Source organism: Haliotis cracherodii, unplaced genomic scaffold, assembly GCF_022045235.1.
Source record: "Haliotis cracherodii isolate W230 unplaced genomic scaffold, xgHalCrac1.p SCAF_15, whole genome shotgun sequence".
In the NCBI taxonomy this organism is placed as follows: Eukaryota; Metazoa; Mollusca; class Gastropoda; order Lepetellida; family Haliotidae; genus Haliotis; species Haliotis cracherodii.
The window spans coordinates 4332457-4347702 of record NW_027266270.1 but is presented as its reverse complement, the minus strand read 5'-3'; the positions used below and the strand labels follow the sequence as shown (position 1 = coordinate 4347702).

At 39.5% G+C, this 15246-nt stretch overlaps 1 protein-coding gene across 1 annotated transcript in view; it reads right to left on the bottom strand.

Moving 5' to 3' along the window:
- Positions 1–414: 414 nt before the first annotated feature.
- The window catches only part of LOC139462184 (FMRFamide neuropeptides-like), a 28331-nt gene continuing 13499 nt past the window's right edge, over positions 415–15246 (bottom strand). Inside the window, exon 3 of the mRNA XM_071243738.1 lies at positions 415–1581. Coding sequence (XP_071099839.1) covers positions 716–1581 — 866 coding nt within the window. The 3' untranslated portion in view covers positions 415–715. The remainder of the gene's footprint in view (positions 1582–15246) is intronic.

Below are 15246 nucleotides of genomic sequence, written 5' to 3'. Positions count from 1 at the left end.
AACTTGTGATTGCTGTCGTACAAAAAAACTTTACTTGGAATACACAAAAAAACGTATCCTGGTTGCTTAAGGGACAGGGCAGATACAGGGATCTGAAACAGTTGGAGCTGTGTCATAACTGTAGTTGGTCACAATTGATTTACGCCGCTTTTTGCAATATTCCAGCAATATCTCGACGGGGACACCAGAAATTGACACAATGTTCCCATGTAGGGAATCAAACCCGGGCCTTTGGAGTCACAAGCGAACGCTTTAACCTAGAGGCTACCCCACCGACTTGTCATAACTGTTAGTATGAACAAGAGCATGTTACAAGATCATGTGAGGTCATTGTCATGAACGTTAACTTGATGCCCGCTGTTCTGTGTATTATGATCCTAACCAACCATATATTTGAAAGGAAAATTAAGATGATTCATGTTTGGATGGATTTTTATTTACAGTTTCATTGTAAATACTTCAACAATCAATCAATGTATGTACGTAAACAAAGGTGAACACCCAAAACCGTAGCTGGCCACAATAACCCTGCTAGGACATGTGAAGCAGTTCCCGGATGATAGACTCATGTTCTGTTAATGGTGGTGGATGTGAAACAGCGAACTGGACTCCCCTCACTCTCACACCTCCCCAAACAATTTCAGTATAAAGAGACATATTGCCCAAAATATGATATACTATGTTTAAAGAATCATAGTCTTTCGAATGACACAACCTAACTCTCAGCAGCTTCAGCCTTCTCTGCGCTGCCCTCACCAGAATCCCGCTTTCCAAACCTCATAAACCTCTTGCCGAACCTCATAAACCTCTTGTCCTGTCCGTCACGGCCAAATCTCATAAAACGTTTGCCGAATCGCATAAACCTCTTCTCATCGTCTCCACTCTTTCCGAATCTCATGAATCTTTTCTCGTCTTCGCCGTCACGACCAAACCTCATGAAGCGCTTGTCTGCTTCGAGTCCTTCATCCTCATCTTCAAATTCTTCACCATCTTCACCAGCTCTGCCGAATCTCATAAACCTCTTCTCCTCTTCGCCGCTCTTTCCGAACCTCATGAAGCGTTTCTCGTCCTCCCCATCACGTCCAAACCTCATAAATCTCTTCTCTTCCTCCCCAGCCCGTCCGAACCTCATAAACCTCTTGTCTGCTTCTCCCGACTTGCCGAATCTCATAAACCTCTTTTCTTCTTCTCCCGACTTGCCGAACCTCATAAACCTCTTTTCATCTTCGCCGGACCTCCCGAACCGCATGAAGCGTTTGTCTTCATTTGTCAGCTCATCAGCGTCTCTTTTTTCAATGTCCTTGTTGCCCGTCTCGACAGCCTTGGTCTCGGTGGGGGCAGCAGCAGCTGATCGCCTGCGTCTTGTGTTTGGTGAATCGTCCAATGAGTATGCGAGTAATGAAGCACGTATGACGTCATCTAGGTCTGAATCAGAACGCCCGAATCTCAAAAATCTTTTCTCCACATCATCCCCATCCTTTCCTATTCTGTAGAATTGTCTTCCAAACCTCAGAAAGCTGTCCCCTGCTAGTGTACGCCCGAAACGAAGGAACCGTTTGTCTTCATTTTGGGGAGGGCCACCTGTAATTTAGAAGGAAAACTGCCTTAAGGTTTGGACGAACATCAACGTGAGTATTACAAGGACAGAAGTGGACGTAGATTACAAAACATTACAAAACATGACACCACAAAACATACGAAACATGATCAGTGGAAGAGTTTCACCACAACAACAGAGCTCAAGCGTCATCGTATATCGGGAGACAATGCGGTTTAGATTTGAAAGGGAAAGTTTCGAAGTGTTTTAGAGACAGGATAGTAACAAGATCGTTCACTACTTACCTAATATTGAAAGGACTTGACTTCAGTCGACATCAGTCTTCGTACAAATATAACACGTACTTTCTACAAAAGTTGAAAATCTATTACATCTTATAAAATAGCGATTGGTCGAAACGCACAGTGTCCCGATATACAAATATCCTTGCTGTCTGATACTGGGAATGCAAACATGAATATGCTGGAAATACAATTTAACCAATAAGTTTGGACCATTCATCAGATGAACGGCATTGATCAACAAGATGATGCGAAGGCCAATACACATTATTGTTTTATGTAATGATAAACACTCAATTCTACATTGGTGCTAAAATACATGTAGCGGTAATTACACAAAACAAATATCTGGGAAAAGGCCGCCGTAAATACATATTCGCAAAAAGATGGGAAATAGAAGTAATATCCCATAATTGATATCCATCAGATTATGATATATTAATATGTGTCAATGGAAAATATGGAATATTGTAATATTGTCGTTGTGCTAAGGTGATCGTAATGCCCAAACATAAACAAAGATTTACGACTGTCGTAGGGCTAAGGTGGTCGCAAAGCGCTTACTTAAACATATACCTACGACTGCCCTATGTCTAATGAGACCGTAATGCACAGACTTAAACATACACTTACGACTGTCGTGGCGCTACAATCGCTTTGTGTCCTTGAAATCAGTCTCAAACGGATAATTAGACAGATCAATGAAGTTAAGATAATAATTTTCTCTCTAAAATCGTTTGAAATTGGCATTGTGTTTTCAATGTGTTCAGTATATACGATGCAATAACGGGGCAGAACGTTACATAACACGCTATATCGAAATAATTCTGAATATGGTTCTGTCCGATATATTGTCTTATGAGAAGAATTTCCAGTTAGAACATCCCCCATCCTTGCTTCAGCATGCCCCAATTCCTCCCGCGAGAATGGACAAGATATGGCAGGCACATTAATCTGAGTGATCATTTTACAAGCTGAAGACTTTCCACAGCGAGTAATTAAATTCCCCAAGAGGAAGCATACGGTGCTATTTTACGGAACTTTCATTTGGAGGACGATGTCATTGGATGGGAATTATTGCCAGTAGATTCCTGCCGTGGCAACACTTAGACAGAGCGAACAACTTGCTCAAACCCTTTTAACCCTAAATGTAGTTAGGCCATTACCATCTTCTAGCGTCCATGTAAGTCGGTGTCTTAAGGCCTTAAGGGCTCTTTTGAAAGAGAACGCCCAGTTCGACACATGCATATTACGTCCTAATTGGGTATCAACTTATTATCACCGCCATGTTCTGAAGACAATGGGGTGATGTTGTGAAGCACGTTTGCAAGGATTCAATGATAGCTTGGCATGGTGTGTAATACTCCTTCATTGACATCAAAGTAGGATTGTGTTGCGCTTTCTGTTTAACTCGTCTCTGAATGGAAGGAATGGCACTATTGGCTGCACCAAATAATTTAGTCTCAACAGAGTGATGTTTGAGATTTTCGGCCGCTGAAGACGTAGTATTGGGTTTGTTCTTAGACAAATTAATGGTAGTGGTTGAAAGGTCTTGTGAGTGTTTCTTGTCCCAAAGGTAAAATGTTCTGTTGAAATTGTTTAGATTCTTAAATCGCCAGAGATTGAGCTACCAGCTTACACAGAATAAGATGGGTTACTTACAGTAAGGCAACATTATACTGAGTATATGTTGGTTGGAATCGCCTTTATTTCTATTTATTCAAAAACATCTTTTCTGGTTTTTTTGCTAGTGTTTAGTTTTGTGTGAACACGCTGACAATTACGGGGAGAAATATCCTCCCGGCCAAGGTGCTGAGAAATTTAAAATTCTATTGTTTAAAATGTCTCTAAGAGTACACTACGCAGAAATATCCTGCCCGTCAAGGCGCTGAGAAATTTAAAATTCTATCGTCTAAAATGTCTCTAAGAGTACACTGTGCACTGTATTGAACACATACGAGAAAGATTCAGTTCTAAAGTGTTTATGAGTCTTTGCATGTCTTTGCATGTGTTTGTGACGTGTGTCACTTGTGTGCAGGATACATATTTCGCGAACACCTGGTATAATTACTTTTTTATTGTGATTCATTTATAATATTGTCGGAATCGTACAATGGACTCTGCTTTAAGCAGCAAATTCTTATGATTATGAAAAAGTTTTTATCGCTTTTATTTTAATGCCAAACTAAACCTTTTATAATATTCCCTTTCGGAGGCCTAACAATAACGTGTAATTTATAAAAGAGAGCCAAACTTTCCTCACTTGTCTTCAGCAAATCCGACCAACATTTAATTGATTTGTTGTGGCCATCTGTAGAATTGCCAACGGTACGGCTCAAACAGACACGGGAAGGTTAACTGTTGATCTCCTTATACGGTACATGCAATTACTCTCTTGGCAAGGATTGTCGGCGGCAGTTCATGTCTAGGCATTTGTCAATGCCCCAGAGATGAAAAGACGAACATTTCTTTGTATTTTCGTCAACATTGTACACAAACTACCTTTTAGCTCTTATCCCCAATAGGTGTTTCGCGATTAACAAAGATATCAATTCTGTGCGGGATCATAACAAAGGAAAATAGAAACATGCTTGAAATCACTCAACATCTTTTCAATGTTCAGCTGGACAACCATTTCATGGTGTCGGAGATTAAATAAGCCTCGCTTTATACACCACAGCTTTAACGTCTGTTATAACGACAGCATCCGTAGTCATGTTTACATTACGTAAATTTCTATAGTTAAACACTCGAGGGCGTCGCTGATGGAAGAATTATTTATCCCTTACTTCTACAAAATCATGGTGTATCAAGTTACAAAATATTTGTTTTACGATTGATGCTGACCCACTGAATACACATGAAAGCGGTACTTTAAGCAGAGGTTAATAGCCAATCGTATAAAACATATTTTCACAAGTTTCTTATCCCAATCCTATTCAGTAACTGTCAATAAACAATCTTCGAGTTGAATGAAAAATACACAAAAACGGACTACAATGATTTGGCCTGTTTGGATTCAACACCAATCTGGGGATTGCTTCTAAAGACATTTAAACTGCCCCACATGAGAGGGATTTCAACAAAGTTTGAAATGAACATCATCTTGCTGATTGCTATCGATTTCTTTGTAGGAAAGCGGATTGGCGACAACAGCAAAGATCGGGCACACTGATAAAATTGAGAGTCACTGAGAGGGAAAAATGAAATAGTATTGACCCTTTCACGTTATCCGCTTATGTCTGGAAAATAGACAAAGATGATGATAGGAACGACGTTTGATTGACAGGCAACACACTTTGGGAGTTACAGATATGAGCCTTAATTCTGTCACAGCGAAACGTTTTCAAAGCCATTGGCAATATTTGTTTATGCAATTCTGGGATAAAATGTCATCCGCTGATACTCTTTCAAACAATAATCTTAAAGTTATTAGCTGAGTGAGTGAGTGATTTGAGTTTCAGAGTTTTTCAGGTTCACATGTTGGTTAAAAAGTCCGAAATGACGCAGTTTGTAGATGAATAGCAATTTGAAGAAACGGACGAGCACTTCAAATAATATGAACTTTTCCTGATATGAACATTTTCCACGAAAACAGCTTTTATTTCGACATAATCTTGTTTCCTCTGGTACATCATGTTTTCATTAAACTTCAAGTGATTCAATAAGAAACAACGTGTCTCTTTTTGCCATAAAATATTTCAGGTTGTAGAAACCAAATATCTTTTTAAAACACTTTATGTGTTCATATTGTACAGGGGCAAGCAGTGGCTCTGACGCGTCGTCACAAACAATCAAGAAGTTATTATTTATAATAGTGTTGTGTCTTCATGTTCTTCTAAATGTTTATCAAGGACTTCAAATAGGTGTTCAGGTGGCTATTCCGTAGCCCATGAACACTGGCTTCGTAGAATACTCAACTATTTCAAGCTGTTAAGATGAAGTGTCTTATCGTAGACACCAGTCTGCTGACAGTCCGTAGGCTAGTCAACGTGCGTGACAAACTTCTCTTCATACAATGAGAAAGCACACAGTCGAGACAAGTGCATTGTGTTGGGGATGGGAATGACCATACAACCGATGACTTTGCGACCAACGTGTCATCTTCATCACCCTTCCTCGATAGTTATCACTAGTCTGTCAAGGAGGACTCTATACGTATTGTCTGTGAAAGATGTAATGGATTTCATGAAACACACCCAATTTGTCTGTTTGCATTAACTCACTTCAGCAGTAGACGATATTATAGCATTATTGAAAGATTAAATATTGTAACAAATAGCAGTTCATCATGCAACTGGGGCGAATAGGAGCTCTTGAAACTATCTCATGGAACTATTTATTTGGCATTAGGAGACGCGACGTGTCGTGCAAATGAATCCAAATCTACTTCTGTTTTAACACCGCACTGATTGCGGATGCGCCTCTTAATGATGTGAGAAAATGAGCACTTGCTCGAAACTCTGCTTCCGTCGTAATTGGTGTCATTTTTTATTTAACATTTTTATCACCCAATTACCGCATTATTATTCATTGTTTTACAAACACAGCAACTTATTCGCGTAACATTTTGAATTGTTTTTAATCGAAGGAGAATTTTGAGTATGACATTTCTTCAGGTCCACTTAATGGACGGAACAAGATGTTGTCAGAACGCCATTATACCACAGTGTCGGATCTCTGCGTTCATATAGAACCCACTCTCACAGGACTAGAATACGATTCTGACCGCCACCTGCCTCGTAACAGGTACATGACGTTAATCAGCTGCATGGGAATCAATTACCATCATAGAAAGGTCAACCTTGCTGATATAACATATCTTACATTTCTTTCCAAAACTCCATGTTTTAAAATGCGCTACGATATACCCGCTGATGGCGTCCCGCATTGCCTTGTGGTCCCGCAGGATAAGGGTTCTTATTAGAACAGATCTTATCGACTAGTAAAAAGAGGCCTTTTCAAATCTTTGCTTTTAAGTTTCTGTTTATTGCGAATACTTCTTAAGAATTATGAAATTACGTTCGGATGCCGATATCTTGAAATGAATTATCTCAAAGTCCCTACTTTTGGTTGATCAGTGTGTGGGAACGGATAGTGCAAAGATGAAATTAGTTTCATCAGGACCCTTTTTTGGTTCTCGTTAGGGATGAAACAGATCATGTTAAAAATGCGTTACCGTCTCTCGGGACAACGCATCTATATAATATCTGATGTAATCGTGATACAAAGGGCAATGATGCTCCTTCGCGTGGGACACCTGGTGTCATCACATTGAGTTAGCAATGTCTCTTGAGGCCAGGCTTCTATGGAATGTCGCTTCTGTTTTACTTTGATCTGCTAACGTAACAGTGATAGACAAAATACCCCAAAGGTATTGATATTTTAATTCACATGGTAAAGTAAAACTTTCTCAAAGTTGTATGGTGGACATGTTAAGAACATTTTCAAAAACGTCTGATGTAATTCTGTATTTCGACTTGTCCAGGTGACTTGCCTTTGTATGTCTATGTTTCGGATGCCACCAACGGAGCATTCTACGCTCACCATTTCGCTAACATTAGGTGTCACCACTATTTAATGGTGATTCATAGAGACATGCTCACGAAATAGTTGGGATCGTACAACGGACTTGAGCAGAGATTTCATATGGTCATCGAAAGGGTTTTGCCGCTAAAATTGTCGTGCTTTTTATTCTATCATAGGGGTAATGGTCACATAGGTATGTCACGTTGCTGTAGCGCATGGACCAAGACCAGGGCAGGGGAATCTAATTTGGTTAAAATCATTGTATGGTTCTGAGGAATCATAGTGAGTGAGTGAGTGAGTGGAGTTTAACGCCGCTTTTAACCTTATTCCAGTTATATCACGGCGTGTCAGCTTAATGTGGGAGGAAAGTCCGAAGTGATGCAGGTCTCAGACGTTAACCACTTCGGTGAAACCCACGAGCACGAGTATGGTGCTGACAAACCTAGAAACATAATCGGGGCGAACCGGGATTCCTGAGGAATCATAATCGCGATGAACCGAGGATTCGAACACACAGACAGCGGATCCTGGCAGTGCTACGGGGGGTTATAAGAAGCATTTCCCAAAAGTTATTAATCATCTTGATAGAGAATTATAGCATCCCAGGGCAATGGCCTTCACCTTTACACTGTTCACACCAATCCCCAGGTATCGTGGTACTACTGGAATAATAGCGTGAATGTCAGGAGCATGGCGAAACAAGTGATGATGTTAAACAAATAGAAACTCCCTTTAGAATAAATCTACAGAATTGATCTGGTAACTGGATTCAACATCAGAAAATCGCTATTGACAAGTCAACACAAGACAATGCCAATCGAGATGCCAATTTGTGATTTGAATGTGAACAAATCAATTCTCCAGTTGCCTTGTCATTCACATCGGCTCCCATGATATTACCCAAGCTCCCTATGACTTGAGATCATGAACTCGCAAGTTAGTACTATTTGGACATAACCGAGAATCGTGACAGATAGTCAACCGCTTAGAGATTCATCTCACGGGAGCTATAGGTATTATCAACATTGGACGAGTATTTGTTTTTATGCTGCCTTTGCCAGGGTTCGTTCAGCGTTAAATTCAACATTTTTGTACTTCGATATTTTGCCGTGGGGCACCGATAGTGAGTCGCACACATTGCAATCATGACGAGAATCGAACAGCGACCAGAGATTGCTTTAACCACTTGGCTATTTTTCTTATATTAACACAAACTGTATAAGAAGAGTTTTATAATGGACCGATACTTATAACTGACATATCCCTTCTGGTATAATATATACAGTATTCGATAACAAACGTATTACAAATACCCATTTTATTACATGGAGGGAAGGGAATATGAATGCTTTTTACCCTTCATTCCAATTTCATACACATACAGATCAAATATGCTGAGAACGCAATTTGTGTGATCATTACAAGCATTCTCCACCGGAATGCCAGGTGTAAACTGGCCAAATGTCCTGAGAACACTAATCCTTATATAGCATATGGGAGGGATGAAAGTAAGCATGGATTGGATGTTGTTGGCTGTAGAATATGTTTTACAGTTATTGCTTCAAGACATACATTTAAATCTCTTAAAACATGTTTTTTATTACAATACATTATTGTGTCGGGGGATGCACCAGGCCCTGCGATATCTCACCCTAAATGTCGATTAAAGCGGGTATAGGAGGCAATCCAATGTGTGACCTGGTTGAGTATGTCATCGTACATCTACAGTATGGGTCGCCCCTGGGTGTGTCTGATCCAGACTACATACATACCCCGGTTTGAGGGAGTTGAAATTCAAATGTTGTAGCCAACTATCATTTGTAGAAGATATTTTATTATCCGACGAGCCATTACGCTAGCCTCTTTCTGACACACAAAATGACATATGTAAGAAAGTCAGTTAGTTCCATAAGTTTAAAATGATAAGATGCTCATGTCTCATTTTTGTGAAAGAATCAAATTTACGACTTCGAAAACATCTCTCTCGTCCTCTTTTTCTTGTACAAAACGTGCGTTGTCCCCCAATGCAGAACGTTGTGGAGAAATAGATGCAATCACTCCACGATAGACAGGGAATTTGATGTTAAAGATGAAGACCTTTGTCAAAATGAGAGTAAATATTTGCGATGTGTCAGAACGACTAGCGGACAACGTTCTGAACTTTGATCTCATATTGTACCCCCTACTTAACCCCAAGATCTGTCAACGTGAGCTTGGTTGTTGAAAAATCGAAATATTGAATTTCTTCGCAAAAAGTATGATGATAAACTGTCAGTGGAAATTGAATTGGTTTTAGTGTTGACCTCAAAGGTCTGTTCATGAAAAACGTCAGACGTTGACTGACAACCCTTCTATCTACACCGTCTTGGAAAACAGTAATTGAATTGTTAACATCCCATGTAGAAGACTCGGGAGATTTCTTTGGATACTGATGTTTGCCAAATTGGATTTATGACGCTCGTTTGTCGACTCACAGTGACACTCAATGTTAACTGATTTAATTTTTTGCTTATTTCAAAATATATCGTTTCACAAGCACTCATGACCCTCTGCTAGAAACACGTACCGTGTGTTAAAAAACCGCTATGTCTTTGTTGTTTTCCTCTGGACGACTTTTTTGCAAGAATTACAAAAAAATATAATTTCCTGTTGTCAATTACGCCCACGGGGCTTCCTGTATGCGTCAACTACGATGTATGTATATACAAGAACACGAAGCTATGGCTACAGGGCCTTTACAAACTGTTTGATCATGATCCTCGAGACGGGCAGAGATGAACCTAGAGATCGTTGATGATCGTGACACTAAACTGTTGATGCGTTGATAGAACCCCTCAATGCGGTCGCGCACTTTCCCTGCACGTCTTTTCAAGATTATGGTAACCCCGTCTCGCGGTTCTTAAATATTATCATTTTATCCGCTTTATGCGCTGACTCAGGTCTTGAGGGGTGTGATGCCAAATAGTAAAACGTGATCAGCAGTGACCTTCCATAGATGGCGCCTTTATCGCCATGAACCGGATGTCATTGTGCTAACATTGATTCTTTAAGAATCACAAGGGAAATAAATCAAGTTACGCGTTTGGAACTTTTCGTTTGGATGCTGTAATGATATTGTTATATTTAAATAAGGGGTTGCCTGTCAAATGTTAGTTTCACTCAAAAACACCTGGTGAATGAACTTTGTAATGTTAGCTAGTTTCTCATTTATTGATGCCAACAATTTGAATGGACCTCTTTAACAACGGAAATAGGTGCAGTTAAACCCTCTAATTAATTTGTCATGTTTATAGAAAACTGTTTCAACTAATTATTTGGTTCTAATTGTTCTGTTACCTAATTTCTGACTGGAAGACATACCTTGAATCTAGGGCTGGGGCGGGTAACTCGGGTACCCGGGTCGGGTGGGTACTGTGTAGGACCCGGGACTACCCGGACCCGTGGTTAGTCACGTGATATATTGTTTATTGACAAAAATTATCTAAAACACTATGGTTACGCTACAAGTCACGAATGTTCGCATTTCTTTCTGACTATGCACCCATTCCTTCTGATTTTTCTTATGATGGAATAAAGATATAACTTAATTCAACTTCAGTGTATGAATGACCAGATTGTTTAATACATGTATCTAAATACGTTTTGCCAGGGCTATTCTAAAAATGTTCCCAATCGGACATTTTGAGACATCTCCTGAGAACTACAGCGGGTACTCAGGTCGGGTCGGGTAATAGAAGGGTGGGTACCCGGGTAGTAAATTTGGACTCGTCACAGCCCTACTTGAATCTAACTATAAAAAAACAATTAGTGTCTTAATACTGTTATTACAACACAATTATTACCATGGAAATCTTACAGAACCTGAGATTTGGGAGATCTCTATCCCCTAAAACCAAATTTTCGGTACCAAAATGTTCTCGATTTATCTGTTCGCCTTTGAAGTTGTTTTCATGAGATCGTCTCCAAGGCCACCACGCCACGCGCTGTCGAATGTCATTTGGTCATTGTCACATTGAAGATGCTTCTATATTTTGTCGTAGCATGGTGGTATATGTACATGGCATGGCATAGCTTTCCGGTCCTTAAACCTGGTAGTAACATTAATTTATTGATTGCTTCACGGATTTTTTTCTCAAGAGCTTTGATGAAAACTTTAAGTACATTGTTCATTAATTCCCTCGTTTATGTAAGAATACAGAATCAGTAGAATGAGAAAAAGAAAATTCTCTATTTACGTTGTGATTTTTTTTGTTTAATATGACAGGAATGTTTTAGATTTAACAGCAATGCCTTGACCTGAGAATCGATGAAGTATTGAGCATGTACCACTTGTCACAGGGGCGGTGGGGTAGCCTAGTGGTTAAAGTGTTCGCTCGTCACGCCGAAGGCCAAGGTTCTATTCCCCACATGGGTACAACATGTGGGTGCAATACTGTTGTCCACCCCCGTGGGATACTGGAATAGTGCGAAAAGCGGCACAAAACAATAACCACTCACCTGTCTCTGTGAGGCAGATTTCTTATACATACGCTTGATTATCAGGAAAGGCGTTAATGGTTCAAAAAACTTCAAACAATAATAAAATTCTTTCTAACATTTTTGGTATCTATTGTCGGCGGATCCGTAAACCAAAAACTAAAAAAATACACAATGCCTTACATCAGCCGCCAATGGTAGATGTATTTTGACTTTTGAGTACCAGCGTCTAAGCCCTATTACGTACCCCACGCCCATCAAGCTATTGTGAATCTTGGGACATTGTATCGATCAGCCTACGTTTGTGTTGTAAAGCTGACGTTTATTGGGTGTTCGGGGATTCCTGTAGAATATCACACGTAACCAAGCCCTGGTCTAATGCTAGAAAGACGAAGCCTGTCTGGTAATTGCAAAGGGATCTTGTTCTGAATAACAACAAAAGTAATTGTCTCACGACTTCTCCTCACTTGTGTTTTGAGCTATGACGAAAGAACAGAAACTTGATATGTTATATTTTGTTTTTCCTAACCACATTTTCGCTGCATCTCTTTAGATGTGTGAATTACAGCTATAGAAATAGTTCAGGAACTGGATTGTCAGGATCATAATGGCATTAAGAGGAACATAAACGATGGTTTCATTGAAAATGTGTTTTGCGTGAATTGTATGTCTGGGACATGATACGTTGTGCTGCTGGAGAGGTTCTATGGTCGTGCCACGGGTTTGTGCAAGATGCAGTGATGCCATTCTATAAGCGTCACACATAACACGAACGAATAGGGGTGCGGTAAAACTGTTTGTTAATCCTTTCTTGACTGAAAATGATTAAAGACTTAGGTGTTACCATGTACGTTTTCTAATACATTTGACCTTGCAGTGATATAAATAGTTGATCACGCAGAACCATTTTGCAAGACAACGAGTTAAGAATATTGTTTGTTTTATAGAATCTGATATAGGTTTACTGGCTCTCACTCAGAGTGGGCGAGAGAGCGCGCGGCTCAACACCGATTTTGAAAGTATTGCAGTTGTAATCCTGGGTGTTAGCGAAAAACTGGTGGAAAGACTGAAGTGATGGAGGTCTGAGTGTACCACTTTGTGAACCCACAAAAATAGAGATTAATAATCAGTGCTAATTTGGTATTTGTGCGACAAATCTTAGGATACTTCTACGCGTAAGGGACGCAACTCTGCACAACGAATTGCGACGTCTTAGACGACTGAACCACCTAAGCCACTTCCTCTTAGAAGTCTCTACTGGCTTCCATACATGATGCTAAAACTGAAAATACCTACACTTCATATATAAAGTACAGTAAACTACGATTATAACGAACTCAAAGGGACCACAAATTTAAGTTCGTGATAACAGTAGTTCGTTATAAGCATATTTACAGCATATGTACAACAAATTCACGGGACTAAAAAATAAGTTATATCAGTCAGTTCGTTATGTGCGTGTTCATTTTAAACTGTATTGGTATGTCGTGGAATCATAGAAATATTCTTATCAAAGTTGAGTAGAATATATTAGAAGATGTCATATATTGCCAGTTGATGACAATGGAGTGGCTTTAATGCTGAGATAATATTGTCTATGTAGTTTAACTTAATATTTGAAAATATGAAATGAAAATCAACCTGTTATCATCGTGGTAAAATTAGTTTAGCGATAGAAAGTCAGGCATTTTCTTGGGTCACTTACGAAAGCATAAGTGAATATATAAGAAATTGATGACGAACCACATTGATCCAAATTATGTTGGAGTATAGAACTGAAGATAGCTGGTTCAAAGAGATCTCAGCATGAACCCAACGGCCTTAAAACACAGTTCCACTGGAAACACTTCAATACTGAAGCACATTGGTTCTGAATGAGAACGCCATCAAACAGACTCTGTTGTGATGAAATAATAACATATGTCATTTCACGCTTTCTTCGTCCACAAATATCATCTTAACACGTCTGAAACAAAACCTACAAATTAGAGCTGGCAGTTCAAATGCATTTACACGCGATGATGGAACAATGACGCTTGGGCCTCAGGATAACCGCCTCTCATTATGCAAAATGCAACGATACATTAACGTGCAGGCAATGATTCCATGGACCGGACACCGCTTGTGATTTTATAAGAGATAAAGGAATTCATGTCGATAAAAATGTAAAACTGACCTTATTAAGAGGTAATAGGCACGGTACAATCTATGTGTTTTGACATTACCTGACAGAGATAATTTGGAGTGAGTGGTTGGTTTGAGTGTGTAAATGGCTCCATCTGAAACAATGGTGCGGTGGTGTGGCCTTGTAGCTAAAGCTTTCGCTCTTTCGGTTAAGAGCTAAGTTCGGTTCTGTATACGGATAGTGTCGTGAAGCTCAGTCTCTCAACGACAATAACGTTTCAGTAATAATGACGTTTCAACGACAATAAGGTTTCAGTAATAATAACGTTTCAACGGCAATAACGTTTTAGCAATAATGACGTTTCAACGACAATAACGTTTTAGTAACAATAACGTTTCAACGACAATAACGTTTCAGTAATAATAACGTTGAACGCCAATAACGTTTCAGTAATAATAACGTTTCAACGTCAATAACGTTTCAGTAGTAATGACGTTTCAACGACAATAACGTTTCAGTAATAATAACGTTGAACGCCAATAACGTTTCAGTAATGATAACGTTTCAACGACTATAACGTTTCAGTAATAATGACGTTTCAACGACAATAACGTTTCAGTGATAAAAACGTTCAAACGACACTGACGTTTCAGAAATAATGACGTTTCAGCAACATCGATGTTGCAACAAGAAGTACATAGAACCGTAGGTCATACGTTAATCTACGCCTAGAACGTTGAAAATGAAATATTGGGATTTTGTACTATGTTGTAACTACACATTCGGTTTCCTGACAGTGTGTTGTTGTTTTATTGTGTTTTTGATTATTGTTTTTCATGGTCGCAGTGTCGTTGAAAAATAGTTTTTTCATATTCATAAACCAGAACAGAATGACATTGAGATTTGTAGAAAACAAGTCCAGCTATAAGGTCGAGATAACAAGCCCCTTGGTTGTTTGTTTGTTGTTTAACGCCGCACCCAGCAATATTCCAGCTATATGACGGCTGTCTGAAATTATCGAGTCTGGACCAGACAATCCAGTGATTGACATCATGAGTATCATTCTACGCGATTGGGATACGATTAACCGAGTCAGAGAGCCTGACCACCCGATGCCGTTAGTCGCCTCTTACACTAAGCGTGGTTGCTTCAAGCCCACTGAGATGACTACTGCCTGTTATTGGATATTTACTGCATTGCAATCAAATCAAAGTCAGTCATCTCATTACATCAGTAGCATGTCTAATGTGGACAAGTGACATATACAAGTACACCAT